Here is a 21517-nt window from a genome sequence, read left to right as displayed (position 1 = left end):
TTATTAAATTAAAAAGTATAGAATTAAATTAAATTAAATAAATAAAATCAACTGGCTTTCTGTTGTCTCTGCAAGAGTCCAAAATAACAACACTTACTGATTGAGTCTAAACGTGCTACTGCACTAACAAGAGAGAAAAACAAAGAGCTTATTTTCTTTTCGAACCCGTTCATGCTCAGGATATAGCCTTACTTTCGCAAGAAATTTCACAATAGTCACTTAGAATAGTTTATTTTCGGAAAATTAAAAGTTATTAGGACAAATATCTGTTGGTGCACTTGGACAAATGCTTGAAAACTGGGACTGTCTTGATTTAATCAAGACATCTTGTCACGTTACCCTACCTCTATAAATTGCTCATCTTTCAGTTAATGATGTATTTATTTTTTTGTAGGATTGATTGGGTGCTTCCTTAGCAAGCAAAATAGGCTTTCTTACAGAGTCTGCCCACTGCGGCAGCACATCTTCAGGTTCAGGTGGATAGGACATCCAGGAGGGACTGTGGTAGGAGGTGGTTGGTGTGGAGACAAAGTATTCTGAGTAGCCGGGCCTGGTGGCTGGGATGGCGTAGACTGCTGTTATTGGGTTTCCTACAGAGGAGAGAGGCTGATGTTCACTGATGAATGTATTTCAGGGGGATGTATTACTATATTTGAAAAAATTATTTTGGCATGGAAGCAAAGCACATTATGTGTTTCTTTTAAAATGCAAAGTCATCTCCTCATACTGTATGCTTACCTGAGTAGTTGGACACAGGCTGCTCTGCAGTGATAGATGGAAGTGCTGCTCTAGTTGTTGGCCCATATGGGTTGTTGTCATGTTGACTCTGCATTTCAGTGACAGATGTCTCTGAGCTCCTTCCCGTAGGCCCCAAGTCAGAAGTGGAACTAAATTGGACAGAGATTGCAGAGACATGAACGTGGAGTTACTGAAATATTTTGTCAGTACCACTAGATGGCAGACACACTCCATGTGGAAAAGTGAGTACCTTATTAACATTCTTGCCGTCTCTCAATGCACTAGTTCAATATTCAAATTTAAGCAAGGCCTTAAATCACCCTAGCCACAGCACATTACCTGGTGAATATCTAAGATGTCCCTGAACACAAATTTGAATGTTAATAAATTTGGAATATCTGATGGGCTTTAGCATGCTAAAGACAGTATGTCTGTGTCTGCCTACATCTGTGTCAGTGTGTGTGCATATGTGAGACTGATTTAGCCTTACCGTCTTAAGGAGGTCCCAGAAGGAGGTCCAGTGCGAGGTGGTAAAGGGGGAGGAGAGCCCATGGCCATCTCAGGAAGCTGGGTGAAGCGAAAGGCCTTAAACAGATAGTGAAAGGCATTTAAGGTTACATAAACTATCTAACACAGTTCTTAAGAGAGGGGAAATAATCTCATCACACTTACCGGTTTGGGCAGGCTGCACTGATACATTTCTGCACCATAGGATGGTACCCACTGCAGGCCTCCCCGTCCACAGCTCATTGTACCAGGGGCGCTGGTCACCACGTCGGCGTAGGGAAGGGGAGGCGGCGCGGGGCTGTACTGGTCAGAAGGTGGGTGGTGGTGACGGGAGTGCCTTCCGGATGTGGACTGCCCCCCTGAAGCCAGACTGAACGCTTCCTCCAGCAACAGGTGCATCTGCTGTCGCACTTCATCAATGGACGGCTGCGAGCTCAGAGTGGATGTCTCCGAGTGGCCTTTCAAGCCCCGGCCATACATGTATTCCCGTGGGCCCATAAGGCGGTCAACATTCGTCTCCTCAATCAACTCAGGCTCAGTCTAAAACATATACAAACACATTTACAAGAGAATATGAATTGAGACTCAAAACATACAATACAAAAAAACAGTATAAGCTATTTCATAACACAATGTACACGGGATCTGATTGAGAAGCAAACACAGTTACAGTACATACAACATGGAATCTTTCATACATACAGAAAATTGGGCACAATTTTAAGTAATAGTTTTATGGTGCTGCTTGAGTGGGTAAATCTGTAGCAGCAGCCACATGGGGAGGCACATTCTGTTTTATACCTGGATCAAATATTAGAAAATGAAATCTCTCCTAAATGAAGTTAGTTGCAAGTTCTATAATGTCTCCTGTCATTGTCTCAGTGGGTTGTTGACAGGGTGCTGACTGAGCTGGATGAGACTGTTTAATGTTACGCACATGTTTTGAGACAAGTCAACTGGAAGAGTTTGATCCAGCTGTGTTACTGCATGGTCAGAGGAGGTTCAGCCAGCAGAACCAGTTAGTTTGTTTCAGTGCGTGCTAACCTACACTTTTCTATACTTACAAGCAATCCAACAATACGTAAGTAGTTGCTGGAGGTCTATTGTATGTGTGCTAATGCTATTCTGTATCTTCCCTCTCTGTTTCTATTTTCTTTTCTACACTACAGTATACATGGTATATTTATCATCCTGTCTCCCATGTATATTCATTGCATCTTAATTATTTACCTGCTACCTCACTCAATCTTTTACACCCTCTTCCTCACATTTTTTAAAGTTTCTCCATCTTTTCATATCCTGTACTCTTTCTCCATCTCCCAGCACCTGTTTCAATCTATCCAGTCATTATATTCAGTGATAAATGAATACCAGTAGAGGCTGCCCTACTTCCTGTGCGAATAGAGGGTAGCCATAGGAGACCTAGCGTGGTGCACCTCGTAAATCAGCCCTCCCTGCAACACGGAATGGCAGAGGCTCGCATCTGCAGTTATGGGGCCTGCAGCCACACTAGTCCCATTGTAATGAAGAGGGCAAAGAGTTCTGAAAAGGACCATGAAGCTTCTACTGGCTATTGTGCTATATTTCTAACAGAGCTGAACAGTTGGCTACAAAGAGTTTAACCACAGAAAATACAAGCTGACCAAGATAATGGGTGGCCAGAATCAAAGAACTACTATTAGTCTGGATAATCTTTGTAAATCTTGTCAATAGTCTTCTGTGTTATTGAATTCTGTTTGTCATGTTAAGATGTGGCATTTTGCTCATGGCACCTCCCTGTCGTCCTAAGAGTCTGATATATCTAAATCAAAGGCACAATTAGCATACATTTGACTTGCAATAGTAGGAAAAGCACAGGCCCATATAATACCTTGTTTATTTACCATCTAAGCATCCCAGTAAGCCATGCCAGTGAGCCAATACCAGAGCCAGTTACACCTGTGTTTTTCCTGCTGTGACTGGTCAAAATGGCTGGCAGGTCAATAGCAGTTCAGTGAAATATGTCTATCGCTGCTCATATTTTTTTTACAAAAGGACAGCTCAGAATGAAAATACTTTTTAGGAATGGTCTGCTCGATTACTCTCGGAAACTCACATACTAGTATTCTGACTTCATGACAGAAAGAGCCCTACACAGAGCCATAATGGAACAATAAAAGAGTGGAGGCATAAACCAGCCATCCTGAGACGCATTACAAATCAAAACGACAGGACCTTATAAATCTTAACTCTTAATTATTAATGAACCACTTCCCTTCCCTCGCTTGCTGTGGCATACTTGAAACCACACCTGAGTAGAATATGTCTGATTTTTAGCTCAGCGGCTGCACAGTGCCTTAAATATGGGCATAAGGCACAGATTTAGCACCGACAAGCTCTGATTGATAATATTGTCTATTTTTACATTCCATCTTACTAGATTGAAAACAGTAGTTTTTTTTATTAACATCTGAATTTGGTGACAAGCATATAAGCATATAAATGAACACATATTCGTATTTAATTAGTACGCAATTATTACCTGATAAGTTAAAGGTTTACCTAATATTATTTAAAAAGTAACAACACTTACTTTGTGTTGGTGATGTTTTTAAAATGGTAAACATAAATTCCTTTGGCAAGTTTAACTGCATCTTGTCGGCAGACAGAGTCACTTGGTGGTGTGACTCACATCATAGCCGCTGTTGGGGATGCCTCTCCTCGGTCTCTCCCTCATAACAAGCATGTCCATCTCTGTTCCTCCAGGACTGGGACTGCTCAGACTCTGTCTGCTGCGATAGGCCGTCTGCCCTACCTGCGAGTGCCTGTCAATTGGAGTAAAAGGTGGATTAAGTACAAATCATACATGGGGTATTATTCATAGAAATCCTGTCAATTCAGCTTTCTTACTTTTCAGCCATGGTTTCAGAGTGTCTGCCACTGAACGGCAGGTGGGGAGTGGAAGGGTATGTATCTGAATGTATCGGATTCCCTTTCAAAAAAAGGTACATAAAGTTGTGATGCAAAACCAAATGCATACAGTATGTTAGGACAGCTCATAAGGACATCAAGTAAAAGAGCTGAATCTACAGTTTAAATAATATTGTTGTGCCATATGCCAGGTATGAGGATATCCTTGAGGTGTTGCACAGCAAACGCAATACTGATAAAGAAAAAAGAAATTTGTTGAACAAAACAACAACGTACAATCAATGACATCAAGGACCAGATGCATATCAGCAAACCTGCTTTGAAATGATCACTTTAGTTAGACAACGCATGGTGTTGGTGTAAGTGATCAGCCACGCACTAATTTTGACAGTAAAAAGCTGATAAAATCCTTATCTTGCTCACCATTGTGGGATATAAAAATAGCTATTCAACCCTTTGCTAAGTCAACACACAAGCCAAAATTAAAATGTTACTTTCCGCTCTGAAGGGAGCTACAGTAGTGTGGCTACATTTTACTCTTATGTGTTGCTCTGAGTTTGTAATAACCAAAGACTCTGTCCATCTTTATGTGCATCTGTAAAGCAGAAGCAGGACAGAAGCAGCATAGTGTCCTGTCCGACGCCCTGCCAATCCTCTTATCTCTATTGTGGAAGCTCAGGACTTGGATCAAACTAATCAGACAGGCTTGATGGGTGTCTCACTGCTGACTGCTGACAGGATAATGAAAACATTAGAGTAGACAGTTTTAATTATCTATAAGCCAATTAGCAACATGGTTAGAAACCCAATCCACATTTGAACTGCCATGTCACCTGCAGCACTTTGTGACTGCTCGAATTGTATCCTAACAGAGATGGGGACTCGAGTCTGAGACTCGGACTCCAGTCGCACTTAAGTTGCACAAACAGCTGACTTCAGACTTGACTCGGACTCGACCCAAAAGACTTCAGATTTGACTTGCGACTCGACATGTTTTCATGCAATTATTGCTTTTTAAATCTAAATTTATTCATGTATTTCTATTTTCTTTTATTGGCGCATATATGTTGGGGAAACGTATGATGAGCCTCATGTCCCCTGCCCTTTGCCATAATGTGCAACGTACCGCATGCATTATGCCTTATATGCGCGCACTCACATAAAAAAAAAAAAAAATACATTGACGATGGCGACACCAAGTCCTCCTGGAGTTGTGCCTGTTGTCATTAGTTTTGCTTTCAATAACTTGGTAAACAGTGGCAGTAAGCGAACAGCTACATGCAAGGTGTGTGGCACCAAGATAAATGATGCCGGATCAACAACGTCGAACTTCATCAGGCAGCTCAAAAAGCACCCAAATAGGTCAGTCACTCACACGCTAATGTGAAAGAGACGTTACATTTAGCATATACCGTCATAGGTAACAAGCTAACCATCGCAAAGTGTTGTGCTAATTCTAGGAACAGGCAAATTGTATCTTTATAGTTAGTAGTTGCTGAGGCTCAGACATCCATGGCGCACAGGAGGCGGGACGCACGGATCCATCCATGCATGTCACCTGCCGTGGAGACACTGGCCTCACTAACCTCTCCTCCTCTGAGTCGGGTCTCCCTCGCACTGGACTCAGTTTCACTGAGCGTACTAACACTTAGAAATTAAATGGTATTACATCAGTGAGTTCAAACTGCTTATTGTGCGTAATTTGGACTGACACTGAGATGCATGTTGTTCTTTAACTGGTGTGGCGCTGTCACTATTCTCTTGATTTCCACTTCGAGATTAGACATTTTTTTGAGTGAAAGAGACGTTATATTTAACATATATCACCACAGGTAACAAGCTAACCATCGCAAAGTGTTGTGCTAATGCTGGGAACAGGCACATTGTATCTTTATAGTTGTATCCATATGATGTGACAGCCTTAGGTTAATATTTCACCAGGTCTGAGGGCTAGAGGGATGTGTTAAGTAGACCCCATAAAGTTATCCTACAACTGATTTTAATACTGTACTGTATGGATGGTAGCTATAGGACATGCTTTGAATTCATAAGATTTAACAATACAGTGTTAGGGACAGATCAGATGGCCAGAGACTTGAGACTTGACTTGGACTCGAGCTCAAAGACTTGAGACTCGACTTGGACTTCCAAAAAATGACTTGTGAACATCTCTGTATCCTCACACCCTTATGTTTACACTCATGCCAAACCCAGGTTCCACTTGCTTTTCCACTCTCCCCTCACCTCCTGTGAGACTTGACATAAGTGGAACCTCGCTCATCATCAGGCTCCAGTGGTCTGCCATGCTCACCGGCTGCCCTCTCATGGCCGTGCCGCTGTCTCTGCACCACAGCTCGACCGCTGCTGCTTCCGTCTGTGGAGGGGAAGTCATAAAATCCCTTTCTCTTAGCCTTCAGTCTCAGCTTGTTCCTGTAGTGCTCAATGTCTGACTTCTGCTTCAGAGCCAAGTTCACCTGCAAAGAGGAAAAAGCACCCGACGCAAAGACACATGTGGAGATCAGAATGAAAAGCAGACACAAGGTTGTTTTTGCTGCATGTGGTATGATTCTGCTTTGTCCTAAAAGGCATGTGTGGCTAAAAGATCAGAGGGAATAAGAAGCTCTGAAAATGAAACTGTTATGTAATAATCACAGTCAGAAAGATTCAGAACATATCGATTACATTTCATGTTTATTATATTGCTTAAAAATAAAGCAAAAAGTGTCTTGCATAAATTGTTTCTAGTTGTTCCTTGATCTAGTGATAACAGCCACTTTACTGTAGAGGTTGTCTTATATAATTTTCTGGGGAAAAAACCCTTGGATACATAAAAAAAAAAAAATCCTATTATCATCATATTTTTAAGTATACAATGACCTATTGTGACCTATAGGATAATCACAGCCTGGTGAAACTCAACAAACACAAACTAGAAACCTAGGGCATTCAGGGGATGTATGGCTTCCCTATGTACATTGACAATAAGGGGGTTTGTGTATGTGTATGTGAAATAACCAAAACTGTTCTAACTTTGGCAGAAAACAGCGTTTCATGGCCTTTAATACATCTGTGCATCTGCGTTAAAGTTGTTCGAGTAAGTCTGTGTAACTCTGAATGGATGTGTGCATGTGCATCACCTCTCCATTGACGATGGCAGAGTCCTGGCTGCGGTCAGAGGATGCAGGGTGTGTGTAGTGGGGCTGAGCCGCCGTGGGCTTTATGGAAATGAGCTGCAGGGAGCCAGAGGAGGTGTCATATGGATCTGAAGAACAGAGAGGGAGTTCACTCACAAAGAGACTACAGATACCTCTAATCATTACATTGCCAGTCAAAAGGGGAACAAACTGTCACACTCCCTCTTTGTCTCTCTGCCTGCCTTGCCCCCCCCCCCCTCTCATCACCTTGTCTCTCTGTGGCTGACACTGGGATTACGTCAAACATCCGCCGTCTGTGTCAGCAAATGAAGTGGTGGACGAACAGACGACAGATCACAAAAGATAGTGTTGGCTTCAAAAGGTTGTGGCAATGCATCTCTGTGATAGATGAAAGAACTGACTTTGCACTTTTATTCCTTATCTGACATTAGACAAACTGGATTCAATTCTAGTTTCCCTTAACTCAGCTGATGAATTATTCAAATCCACCCATTAAGAAAATCATAATATAGCGAGCTCAATCCAATTTACAAGCAGGGTATATGAATTTGATTAATTTAACTCACTCCTACCACATGTGGAACATTTAGCAGCAGCGGACAAGAATAGAACAGCGAACTGTTCAATGTCTGAATGGCTTTTACTTAAACTGCTCTGCCTCTTAGAAGAACACATGGTGTGTGACTTCATGTGGCCTTTCTTCAGTTTTGCATTAGTGAATGTGTGAGTGTGTATGTGTTTCTGCCAGTGTGTCACAGCATCCACTAGTCTGACATACTGTATCATGTCAGCAGAGTGTCTCATGCATATTCATCGGTTCCATCACTGCTTATTGCTGAGTGGCTACCTTTCTGGCTGTAAAAAAAAAGCTGCTGTGGCAGTGGATTCCTCTTATGGTACCTGTGTGCATGAGAAACAGACACTGGAAGAGTGTTTCACGCAGGAGAGAACGGAAAAAATGATTTTTGTGACACACCTGACCTTGTCTGCAAAGGAGCTGTAGAATAAATAATTTGTATTTGCATGTGTGTGTGTGTGACTCTCACCTTCCCTCTTGCGACTCTCCTCCTTTGTCAGTTTCTGCTGTGCTGTGACTTTCAGCACTGTCAAGCCCCTACCGGAATGCAGCTTCTCTGATTCGTTGCTGATGACGGAACCGTCCTCACTCGGCAACTTGCTGCAAGTAACCATAGCAACAGGAAAAGGCGGTGAGCTCTCCGGAAGCTGGGCTCACAGCCAGGTTATGTCATCCCTCCCTTAAACAACCTCACCCCTCCGTATGTGTTTGTGTTTTGTACATTAACCTGCATGTTTTGATTAATAAACTTGCATATTTTTCTGTGGATGTGTCTCTACTACGTGCAGGTTTCTAAATGTGTGTGCGTTTATGTTCAGTGTGAAGCAAGACTGGTTCTTCTATTAATTGGACAAACAATTGCTTTATCCAATTCTTGTTTCACTAGCTTCAAACGCTGTACTGTAGTTGGAATTAGAGCTGATCAAGCAGTGGCTCAGAGGACCACGAGGCTGACAGTGACATCAAAGCACCGTGGTCTATCCCCTTATTGTCTGGTAAAAATGATAACAGCAAAGAGAGACAGAGGAACAGCGGCTGCCCTCCCTGCTCTTGTTGAGGCAGTGCTGCAGAGAGCTAGCTCTGTGCTTTAGTCAAAGACGTGTAATAATTAATTGAGGTGTACGGATTACGTTTACATTGGCTTTTTGAGAGGATTGTATGTTTGATCCTTTGTTGGTGTTTAGAAGCTAACAGATGTGTGACCTTGGTACAAATGAAAGGATTTCAGGGAGGAAGAAGCAAATTAGACATGGTTGTGTACAGCATGCCTGCCTGCATGTTTTTAAATGTGTTTGTATTCAACATGCATAAGCATTCTAGCCCTGAATTCATGAATTCATAAGTTATCCTTTTTAAATCCTTTTCAAGTGAAATAATAATTTACAAAAATGTAACCCCACAGCATCATCCCACAAGTTTCTCTTTGTCTGTCAGGTCTCAACAGGCATTTTGGGAGAGATGTCATTTCAAACCAGCTGTACAACAGGTGAATGACAGGTTGCACTTTCAGTCCTAAGGAAACAAGAACTCTGAGCCTGCACCTGATTGAAAGATTTGATCATCTGTTATTGGTCTTGGCATCAAGTAGAAAGCTAAAATCATGTTGCACTTGCAGGGCAGCTGCTTTTCCACAAACTATATAAATTTTTGAAAAATGTACTAGGCTACATACTATGTCACAGTACATCTAATCTCTTGGGTATCAGTTATGATGTTACTATCTCTGGGAACTTTCAGAAGAGACATTAAAGAACAAGCTTGTTATATCCTGGGATAATAGCATATGGCTGGTTGAAAACCGAATAGGAATGAAAGGCTTAAGACTTGATCTCATAAAAAGAAGGGAACCTTAGACCAACAGTTTGATAAAAAAACAAATTAAAAACGGTTGCTGCCTCGGGAGTCTCAAAATTATCACTGCAGGACCTCCAGTCTATAGATTCCCTATTCTGTCACATACTGTACATTTCATTTGATTTCATAATCCTGCATGGCTTTGAAAAATGATGCCCTTTTGCGTTCCTCGATTAAATAATTTAGCATTAGTTAACATGGCAATTCATTTCGAAACAGCGCTACTGACTGTCAGATTAGGAAAATGGTCAATTTCACCTGCCCACACACAGAACTCTGTTAATGACCGCCCATCACTCAGCATCAGGGTAGAATGAGGACAGACAATAGGGCTGGAGGGATTTTTGTGTTTTATCATCCTGCCTCTCTCTATGCGACCCAGGAGCTTTCTGACAGAGCAGTGGTGCAATTGTTAAGATAACACACATATACTGTAAGCAAATGTACTATCCTTTGGGAGGATGCTTGCCTTCAGTCTCGTTTGAAGGAAAAACCTTAGAATATTTCTGAATTAAGAACATTCAAATGATTATCATCTGTTAGAGGAAGCAACATGTTTCCTTCTAACATACTAACATGTTAACTGAGACAACTAAAGCTCATACTAATGAAAGTTGAGCCGAGTGTGAAAATCACTTAGCTGAGCCTCAGAGCCTGGTAAGCTGAGTTTGAGAAATGTACAGAACAGAGGATAAATACTTTTGATTCAGGTAAAAACATGGCTTTTCCTCTGTGCCACCTTCACAATAAAACACTTCAGGATTTAAGATATTTTTCATTTTTCAGTCATGAATCCATTCAAATCTCAAGCATTGCAGAAAATAACGTTATGAGCGAGTGAACGATGATAACAGATTATTTACATTCAGATGTCCGCAGGATCTCAGTTAGCTGCTTTGTGCAGCTCTTCATCGTTTGCAAATGTTAACAGGACATGCCAGCTAGCTTCCACTTTTCGAGTGGAATACAAACTAGACAGCAGAACAGGTCCTCCAGTTGTTAAGTGTTGGCTTAAATTGTTAAAAGATGATAGCCAAAAAAAAAAATGTCTTGTATCAATGTTCATAGGGTAGACAGTTTTACATTTAATAGTGCACCACGGAAGCTACAGCGTATCCCCTAGCAACGTCGGTAGATGTCAGTCAAACTTGGGAGCTGTTTCCACAGCTATGTCCAAAAACTGTGTCATCCTAATTATGCACAATAGCTGCAGTATTATAGTTTATTATATTATTATTATATTATAGTATAAAGTACATTTTTTTCTTACACAAAAAGTGAGGAGAATTCAAATTTCATTTTGACCCTTAAATGCACTTCAGTATGCTAACTTTAAACACCATAATAATCTAGATAATATTAAGATTTTATTTTACAAAATGATAATGATAAGTATTGTATTCTTCGATCTTCAGTTTGCAGTGAGTCTTTTGTCCCTGAAATTATGAAAAAATTGTCTATGCTTCGTGGGTTAATTAAGTTACATAAAATGTTTATCCTTTTTTCACAATTTTAAAAGTTTTTGTGAAGATTACTAGCCTGGTCCTACCAGACTCTCGTACATTTCATTCGTACAGAGAGTCTGACCACTCTCCAATGACAAGTGTTAACTTCCTTGAAGGCGGGTACTCTGTTGAAGTTTAAAACTACTGGATCTGCCCAGAGCCACTCTGGTAGCCTGGCTCCGCCCTCCTACGTACTGTCTGGTAGGCCCAGGCTAACAAGAGGGGAGACGACAACAACTATCGGCTTAGCATCGCTAGTGTTAGCCTTAGCTAACTCCTTCACCAGTAACGGAGCGAGCTGGAAAATCAAACTCATCCCGAACCCCGAACCTCAACGTCATCGTCACACCCTCTGTTTGCTGATTGGACCTGTTAAAATTTGATCGGAGAAAACCCAAGAATATACCGCAAACCCAAACGTAGCACTGAAGGAAAATGAAAATTGAGCGGAAGTACATAGGAGGGTGGAGCCAGGCTAGAAGATTACAGCCTGAGGAGGTGATTATGTGTAGATATGATGATACCTCTTGTGTTTGTCAGAGGTGAGGCTTTTCTTGTTGGCAGTTCCGTCTTGCTGCAGGGCCTTTTCTAGTGAAAGTGGCGTGTCCCGAATTTGTAGAGACATCACAAGGGTATCCTGACTTGCAGGCAGGGTCTCCTCATCTCCTCCCTGTTGGCCCAGGTGCTGCTTGGCATAGTCAAAACCCTGGACTGGCTGATTGACAGGGGTTGAGTGAAAATGGAAAAAGACAAAAGAGACAGCTTTAAGTAAGATTGATTTCTATTCACATACCTGTGGTCATATAGTGTAATCGTTGATAGGAGAAACAAAGAGATATAGTGTACATTAGCCAACCAGAAGTGTCACATAGACAGCCATCTCAAAATAGAGTTCTATCTTATATCTACAGTAAAGTGTATCTTTTTTAAGAGATGTCCAGAAGACTTAAGGAAAAAAACTGGGATTACTGCGCTGCAGTGCCTTGAAATAGATAAGCACAGATTCAACTGAGGCCCTTCTTCATCTTCATCCAAATTATCGTCAAATAAATGACCTGCAGTGGGTGGTGACAAGATGAGATCTGCAGACTCACAGAAATCTAGTAGCGAAGTTAAACGTTAGAGGATAAAAGGGAGGAGAAAAAGGAGTCATGGTGTTCTACCTAACATTGGATGTCAACATGTTTATAGTAAAGATAAGGGCCAAAATATACACAAACACTGAAATATTTAGGACTAATCTCAATGCAGTGTCATAAATTGTCAGACACACAGCACTTCCTCATGCAGCCAAGCCGGGCCACAAAATCAATATGTGATACTCCCCCGACTGAAAAACATGCATCCTCTCTCTTACTATAGAGCACACGCACGCACGCACGCACGCACACACGCACACACACACACACACACACACACACACACACACACACACACACACACACACACACACACATATTAGAGAGAGCAACATTTTTCCTTGGATCCAGTTTTCTCACTACTACAACTAAAAGTGTTACTGCAGCTGGTCTCAAAAGTGGAAACTCTAACAAGGGTGTATGATGAAAGTGTTTGGCTTACAGACATTACAGGTAATACAGAAGACGCAGTGCAAGAGCCTCATTTAAATGTTTAGGAGTCACTCTATCTTTGAGCATTTTAAGAATATCTTCTTGTTTTTTACATAACTTCTTAGAAAGAAGCAGTAATATACTCCTATATCCACCCAGAATGTGAAGGTTTGTCAGAAGCAACCCAATCGTATTTCATATCATTTGAATTAAGCTTTTTGGTGGTTTTTACATGATGAGACTTTGCAGGACTTTAGATGTTGCGTAGTGATAACTGCTCTGAAAGTAGCAGTGGTAGTTTAATAAAGACGATTTTTTTTTTTTACTTTCTCTCAAATGAAATCCCATAAATAAAGCAGTGGGATGTGCTGAGTGTTATACTCTGCATTTCCATTCATCTACATTGACATATGACAGGGAAGAGAACCACTGAGCAGAAAAACCCCCACAGACGGTGGAGATGGAGAGATAACTTTGATTAGGACATTGTGATGACACTCTTGATGCAACAACTGTAGAAACAGCTTTCAATTTTCTCTACACAAAATAAAGAAGTGACAGACACACACATTCACACACTCATTCTGCTTGAAAAAAAAAACCGATTTCCATAATAACCATTCTCTGTAAAAGCTTTGTGCCATTTGGAGACTGCTATAAGAAGAATAGGCAATACCAGCCTTTCATCCAAGAAAATCTCATTGTGAAAGGCGCTGGTGTATCCTTAGTTTCCATCAGCACAGTAGGATTTATTGAAATATATCATAGGTAACGTCTGCCCAGAATCCTGTTCAAATCCCACTGTTGGCAAAGTTAAGCTCAGATGATGAAAACACAGATCAGTAATGAGAGGAAATACAGAGAGGCAGATACCTGGTGATAATAGCCCACATCTCTCCGATATGCCATCTGAAAACAAGAGAAGATATTTTAAACAGTGTGTTTTGGTATGTTGGTGTGTAAGTGTGCTCAAGTTTCAAGATTGACTAGGATTCTAACAGTGCATTAACACAGGTTATACATACAGCAGTTAGCAGATAATAAGTAATATAAAACAAAAACATAAAATTCTGTATACCAAAGTCACTCACACATTGATCACTGCAGACGTTCATTACTCACTGACACATACTGAACCACAGTCCCACTGTAGCTATAAAGTCACAAACACATGCTCTAAAGCTGCAACTACTGATCATTTCCATTGATTAATCTGTTGATTAGCTTCTCAATTAATTGTGTTGTTTATAAAATATCAGAAACTGTTGAAAAATGACCATCATAATTTCCAAGAGCCGATGTCTTTAAAAATGTCTTGTTTTGTCCAACAGTCCAAAACCCAAACACATGATGTTAATATATAATAATAATAATAATAATAATAATATAAAACCAAGAAAAGCTTTAATTATCAAAATTGTGAAGCTTGAAAAATGATTGAAACAATAACTTGATTATCAAAATAGTTTCAGCTACAGCCTACATAGACACAGACGGACCGATAGATAGAAAGAAAGATAGATACCTTGGCTCGGGGATTGAGGTTGCCGATGGCATCAGCTTTAAAGTCATTTTTATTCTTCCTGCACAGCACAGCTGTGATTATGATGATAATGAGTGTTACTACGGCGATGGGGGCCAACACTGCAGCTAATATCCAAAGGTTATTAGGAGGGTTCTTGACCACAGCTGAAAAAACAAAAACACTTTTTCACAATCATCACTTCATTACATAGCATCCAGTGGACTCTAAACACTAAATGATAACAGTTAGTCCATTGGTAGTATAATACACAGCCCACTTTTCCTGCTAAAGCATCCGTCACACCCACGCTGCATACAGCTCAACCTGATATACGGTGTACCTGATTCAGCTATTATAGGCAACAATCTATAAGAGAATGCAGCATGCCCTCTCTCTTTCTCTCCCTCTCTCCTGACCAGCTCTGTCTCACACTCTCCCCCCATCAACCCTTCTCTTAGCAGTGAGCAGCACTGCAGCCCAAACAAACACTTTCCCGCCGGGAGCATTTCAGAGAGATTAGAGAGCGAAGAGCTTTCTCAACCTTTTCTTTTACTCCCCTCAGCCCAGCACCAAAATAAGTCATGCGTTTTGGTTTGTTTTTGTTTTTGTCTATTTGCCAAATGCTAGAAGGATGCTGTGCTTACGCTCTGCTTGCAGCTGGACAAAGTAGCCCAGGGTGAGCGCCATGGTCTGAGAATCCACTGTGTTCAGGACCTTGGCAGCTGACGTGCCCGATAAAGGAACACCATTGTGCTGGATGTAGTAGGTCATCTCTGCCGGATTCTTCGACCCTGACACCCTACGGATACTCACCATCTGATTAGAAAAGAAGTCAATATCAGCTGTTAATGAATGGCTGGTTCTGTGGTTATGAAGCGGCTTACATTTCAGAAAGGAAAACAAAAGTAAAACCATGCATTTAAGCGTGGAGTCTCATGAGAGGAAAAACTACATGGACAGAAGAGAGTACATGCTTAGTAAAACATTCAACCCCTGGCTTGTTTTGAATACCATTTGCAGATGATGAGCTGAGAACCTCCCTAATTATAAAGGGCTGACCACAAGTAATCATGCAAGTGTGTTCATCAAAGTGTACATCTCATGAAATATTCATACTGTAAGAAATAAGCCAACAAAACTATTTGATTAATGCGTTCATTAGACTTCGGACTAACAAGCCAGGGTGTTGAGGTAATACATCAGAATAAGAATGATTTACTGTTTACGATCTTTAACCCTGAGCATCGTTAAGCATTTGTTCTTCCAGTAAAAATCTGACTTGGCATTCCCCATGGGCTGCCGTGCCAGTTTCTTACCTGGACAGTGAAGCTGCCTACAGCAGTGGCTCGTCTGAAACGAGTGCCCTGCTGCCCTGCCAACACAAACAGCTCTGCCAGCCGCTGCTCCATTAGACTGGCAAAGCTTTGGTACTGTCCCTCCAGGCTGGCATTATCCACGTCCTGGATCACTAGAAATGTAGAAGAAAGAAAGAGGATGGCCAGATGGTTGTTAAGAGAGAAAAAAAGTTGTTGGGGGGGGGAAGAGAGTCGCGTGAAGAATAAAGAGGCTAAATCAGAAATGTGCATGTGTTAGACAAAAACACACTTTGACACACAGTATACAGTATGTTCCCTTATTTACTGTAAAAGCACAATTACACTGTTGACAATAACTAGGCCAGTAGCACTACAATAGGCTGTAAGGGCCTTATGAGAAGCTCATGTTGCTCTGTGTCTGATGAATATGTAGGTTGGCAAGTTATTATTAGCTATAACTTGATAACTTGATAAGCTAACGACAAATCCGGCCTGTGCTTTCTGGAAGCTTGTCTTCCTGCCCCCTAGTGGTCAAACATCACCTCATGCAGCTTTAATCTATTCAGTTTTATCAACAGTTGAAAAGCAATAATCCTGGTTATACATCTTGGTCAGTGTGAGTAAAATCCATTATATACGGGATGGCCTTGAACTGACTCAGCCTCTCATCGCAGTAAGTGCAGGGTTAAGAGCCACACAGGCTGACCTGAAAGGCCCATCCATTATACAGTATACTATAGCAGTGTGGGTGCCCTTGAACACTGTGAAATGTATGTGGCTGGGTACATGTAGCCATTCATAAAGCCAACAGAGGAAATACTAAACAACAAACAATCCAGGAGTCATGTGCATCTCACTGCTCCAGTGAAAGGTGACATTCTAGATTCAGATTAAGATTAAGATGTGTTTAAGCTTCCATAAATAGTGCCCTGTATGAAATTCACAATTGTAAAGGTACATTTCTTTCACATATATCCTGTTCAGGTGTTTTTGTGTTATGAAGTAGTAAAGAAAGATAAGAAACAATGTTTACTATTGGAGATTCATGAGCATATAGTAAAGTCCATTACACACAATAAGAAGGTGTATATATTAATATGTAGTTAAAAAAAACATTTTTTTTAAACAATTATATAGCTACTCACCAGTAATAACCCAGAAGTCTCTGGTAGCAATGGAGGTGTTGAGATTGTGATACTCTAGTGCTGCAAGGACATAAAAAGATAATAATTTCCCCCTATCAGTGTCAATCATTAATCAATCATTAATCTTCATGTCTTAAAACTTTCAATGTACTCATCAATCTTCACAAAACTGTTTTACTTCTTCTACTTCTGACTTATTTTGTGTAGAAAAGTTTACATTCAATAGTCAAATGCAATTGTTTGATTTTTACTGTAGCGAAAGAGAATATCATATAAAAACAATTGTAACAAAGTGTAATTGAACATGAAAAGGCATAGGGTGAAGATGCAAGATAAAAAAAAAACCTGCAAATTTAAAGTTAGAGTTAAATCCAATTTATTACATGATCCTCTTTTCACACTGCAGTTTCGTTTACTGTACATATGCCTTTTCAAATTTGAAGATGCGTGTCAACAAAGAGCTGCAGCCTTTCTATCAGTCAGCACAACCAGTCTTCAATCTTAAAACATGCACCAAAAATCATCAAGAACAATCATTTGATTTTCACTGCTGCAACTGTTATCATTGCCACAATTGGTGGTCTTGCTAGCCAGACATTTGTTATATGAGGCAGCAGTGCTTATAAACATGGGCCAAATGTATGAAACCCTCTGAAATGTCTTGTGGAGAAGGGAAACAGTTTTGTATGGTTGAAATCTCAGTTTAAATTGTCATTACTGCATGTCAGACAAATACAGAAGCAAGGAGAGCTTTCAGCTGCCTGAGCTCTGGTTGTCTCTGTTTTCTTTTACATCTATTTCCTGCCTGATTGGGCTCTTGTGCTGGAGGCTGGTGCAGTGTTTGGGGGAATGCTGTATCACTGGCCTGTGAAAGCTGGTTCGCTACAGAAATGTACACTCAGGCATGACAGCGGAGAGGAGAGAGGTGGGGAGGGAGCAGGGTGAGAGGGACTTTAGCATTGTTAATGGATAGAGCTGCAGGGCTGTCAGCAAAATCTGTCAAACATTGTCTATAAGTTTGAATCATGTGAAATATTAGTCGGCGAGGAGACTCTGCTGTTGTGTGATGAGAGCCTGGGGGATACATTTGTACAGCATTTATAAGTCATTCCAAGAAGGGGAAAAAATTTCAGTTCATAGACAGAAAGCTATTTTTTGCATCAGCGCTTGGGTTCTAGTTTTCAATCATTGTTATCTTGTAAAAAGAGACATTTTGCAAACAGCTCCACTCATATTCCACCTGAGAGAAATTATTGAAGAGCAGAGGGGGAGTAAAAAAAACAGCTGAGCGCAGCCGGCCAGCCTACACAAGCGCCACAGGAACAATGGAGTACTCGGTGGTGTGAGATTCCGGGCCTTTTCTGTCAGAGCAGAGCCCAAGGTGGTATGAGAATCCCCCACTGTTAATTATTTACTGCCATAATTGCCTTTGAAGTGAGGAGGCAGCCACTGCCAGCATATGCTCACACCTCATGCGAACAGTGTAATATCACTACAGCAGCAAGGCTTCAAAGAAACAAACAAAGAGCAAAATCACTGTCACACACTCTCTCATTCTTTTTTTTGATTTCCTGTCTTCCTGGATTTTTCTCTGTGTCAGTTTATGCTCTCTTAGAGTCCCGTCTTGGTATTGAGGTGCCTCTCTTGCAGCCTCCCTCTCTTTCTCTACTCCCCAACTGAATCATCCTGCCCGTGGGTAACTTCACTTTCACTTTTTCACTTAATTCAGTCACAACACGAAATTAGTTTAACATAATGCTCGCTAGCAGAAATCCTATTCATCTTGATTTTAACTGTGTGCAAACCAAAACTGCTATCTGCCCTCAGTTACACTGATACGCTGTATGCCAATCCAGGAGCTGCATCCCTCGAAGACTGGATTCAAAAGCATCCCCTGAATTGTTTTGTTTTGGAGGTTTTGGAGGATGTGATCCACTTTCTTGGTCTTAGTAAGGACTCGAGCAGCAGCGTTCTGAATCAGTCTGATTGATTTTTTAGGGAGACCTGTAAAGACGCCCGTTAAGAAGATAAAAGCATGGACAAGTTTTTCCAAATCCTGACTTTTAATCGTTCCTCTTTTGCTCCAAAAACAACCACCTCAGTTTTTTCTTCATTTAATTTAAGAAAGTTTTGGCACATCCAGCGTTAATTTGTTCAATGCACTTAGTCAGTTTTTGTATTGGACTATAGTCCCCAGGCGATAAGGTTATGTAAAATTGTGTGTCGTCCGCATAACTATGGTAACTTATTTTGTTGTTTTCCATAATCTGAGCCAGTGGAAGCATGTAGATGTTAAACAGAAGAGGCCCCAGAACGGAGCCTTGGGGAACTCCGCACGTCATTCAGATACCTCAGAAGCCAAACAATTGGAAACATTTTTGAAAACGCCCGTTGGTAGAATATCAAGACAACAGAAGGAGGTTTTCAGATGTTGTATAATGTCTTCCAGGTTTTTTATGGTTGATCGTATGAAATTGTGTCATATTGGAATTTGTTTAGCCTGGACACTGTGACAACACATATCCTGTACTTGATATGGAGGCACTGACTGTTTGTCTAATTTTCTGAATTTTGTCTTTGAAGAAGGAGGCAAATTCATTGCACGCCTGCAAATTCATTGAGGAAAGAAGCAGATTCAGCTTCCCTTTCACATCTCACAAAGGACATATCAGCCCCTGAATTGGGAAACAGTGTGTGTCTTTCCAGATAGACAGATATTATCTAACATATTCAAGTCTTGACTGAACATGAACTTTTTTGAACAGCAGTTTAAAATTAACAATATTTTGACATTCTGTAATTAGACATTACAGAAATGAGAAATTGAGAAATGTGCATTTTCTTTATAAATAAATAAATAAATGTAATGAAATCTGTAGCCTATTTACCCACTAGGCTCAGCAAAGAATAACAGAAAAGTAAAAAAAATAAATTTGAAAAAACTTTCAAGATTGGGCTCAGCTAGATGGTTATAGAGAAAAGCTCCTGGCCTAATTCCTGGCTCAAGCGTCGATTGCTGTGATCCTAAGCATGATCTTGCATAGTCTATGGTCTGTATTGTCAAACGGACCAAAGTCTGGAGAAATTCAAGCACTGCAGCTGGTTAGAAACCATTACAATTAAGCTAGCAAGACTTATTTCTGCTGGAACAGAAACCTAACCAGAGGTGCAATTTCTAATCCAGTGGCTGGCTCTGAATTTCCAAGTCTGCTTGACCCAGTGTGTCTTTATATAGCTTTTCACCAGACCTCCTTGAGCTTGATAAAACAGGGATTACATTATGCAAGTCGCTGAGGCCCCTTTATGCAAACATAACCTGCAACACTGTCTACACAGAAGGCATAGTGTGAGCAGCACGTTAGCAGAGCAGCAGTTCAGTCCACTGTCATTGTCTACACAGGATGCGTTCAGGCACAGTAGTGAGTGTAGGTTATCCAAGTTTTGGCAGCGCTTAGTGCTCAGTACACAATCACTGTATATAGAAGCGAAAAACGGAAGAAAATAGACTTAAAGTTCAAACATCCACTTTGGGTCACGGTATACACGCGGGTGAAACTGTGTGTGTAAAAGACGCTTAAATGCCTATATCAGCTGCAGGTTCCTAGTTCTTTTGCTGAACCTATATTCTGAATTTACTGTGAACGAGGTCAGGCAAAACACTGAATCTCTCCTTCAGGGATCAATAAAGTACTATAAAAGTGATGTCTAATTTGTATCTCAGAGTTCTTCATCTGCCAGATCTCTCTCTATTGAGCAGTTTACATATGACACTGGAAACAGGCAACTTATTGGGACTTTACTAAGACTTCTGTTTAGGCTACTGTTGATTCCCTGTCACTCTTCATTTGTTTTTCTCTGAGCACAACTGTAACAAAGTTGGATCGCTTGCCTGTGTATGCCCTGAAAGGAGGCTGAGATGAAAGGCACAGGCTTATTTGTGTCCTTGCATCAACTATCTTTAAGTGACTCAATCATTAAAAAACAACTGTGATCGTGAAAGCAGTAGAACAGTCACGAACATCCAATTACTGAGAAACTGGACGTCAGTCAGGCTTGGCAGGATTGCCTAGATAGATCTTCTGAGATAGTCCGGTCCATTTTAATGCAAAACAATGCTCAGACAACAACCACTTTCACTACATTAAATCCACTGCAGTTTCTAAGGTTGGATCCAGTCTTGATTACTACTAATATAGGCAATCAATATAGCAGTTCCTTTGTCCAAAGGTCTAAAACTGAAGATATAAGATCAGCATGCTTTGTGAGACACAGCCTGAAAAGATTATATTGAACCTTGTATGGGCTTCAACACAAGGAAAAAACTAGTATAAGCACAGCAGTTTTTTTTCTTGAATCTAATTTGTATTTGGAGAAGAAATCATAGCCAAGAGAACACAAGAACTACTGCTGGTGTCGCTCCTTGTATGGCTGTTAAATTACTCCTCACTAACAGACATTTTTTTGAGTGCAAATTGTAACTTACGCTCAGCAATCATAAGTGGTGGATAGAAGAGGAAGTAGCCCACCAGCTCAGCTGACAGCTGACCAAGGAGGTTTGAGGCAGTGGTGCCATTAAGGAAATAAGTCCCATTCCTCACAGTGTAGACCAATGACACAGCAGGAGAGCCTGCAGCCTGGGAGACACTCAGCATCTGGGAGGACAAAAAAACAGGAAGAGTAAAGGCTCAGAGTCAGAAGAGGGCACAGAAAAACA

General features: G+C 40.9%; 1 protein-coding gene across 2 annotated transcripts in view; it reads right to left on the bottom strand.

Moving 5' to 3' along the window:
* Positions 1 to 21517, bottom strand: part of kiaa1549lb (KIAA1549-like b) — a 64245-nt gene that overhangs the window by 2753 nt on the left and 39975 nt on the right. For both annotated transcript variants that reach the window (XM_031314352.2, XM_035999416.1), the window contains 15 exons: positions 21287 to 21455; positions 16804 to 16863; positions 15659 to 15810; positions 14987 to 15158; positions 14343 to 14506; positions 13691 to 13726; positions 11771 to 11961; positions 8357 to 8487; positions 7293 to 7417; positions 6400 to 6629; positions 3917 to 4049; positions 1411 to 1785; positions 1229 to 1323; positions 739 to 887; positions 439 to 590 (listed from right to left, as the gene is read on the bottom strand). In XM_031314352.2, coding sequence (XP_031170212.1) covers positions 439 to 590; positions 739 to 887; positions 1229 to 1323; positions 1411 to 1785; positions 3917 to 4049; positions 6400 to 6629; positions 7293 to 7417; positions 8357 to 8487; positions 11771 to 11961; positions 13691 to 13726; positions 14343 to 14506; positions 14987 to 15158; positions 15659 to 15810; positions 16804 to 16863; positions 21287 to 21455 — 2334 coding nt within the window. The remainder of the gene's footprint in view (positions 1 to 438; positions 591 to 738; positions 888 to 1228; positions 1324 to 1410; positions 1786 to 3916; positions 4050 to 6399; positions 6630 to 7292; positions 7418 to 8356; positions 8488 to 11770; positions 11962 to 13690; positions 13727 to 14342; positions 14507 to 14986; positions 15159 to 15658; positions 15811 to 16803; positions 16864 to 21286; positions 21456 to 21517) is intronic.

This window comes from Sander lucioperca, chromosome 3 (genome assembly GCF_008315115.2).
Source record: "Sander lucioperca isolate FBNREF2018 chromosome 3, SLUC_FBN_1.2, whole genome shotgun sequence".
In the NCBI taxonomy this organism is placed as follows: Eukaryota; Metazoa; Chordata; class Actinopteri; order Perciformes; family Percidae; genus Sander; species Sander lucioperca.
The sequence above is the reverse complement of the archived record's forward strand: the minus strand, read 5'-3'. Positions and strand labels throughout refer to the sequence as shown.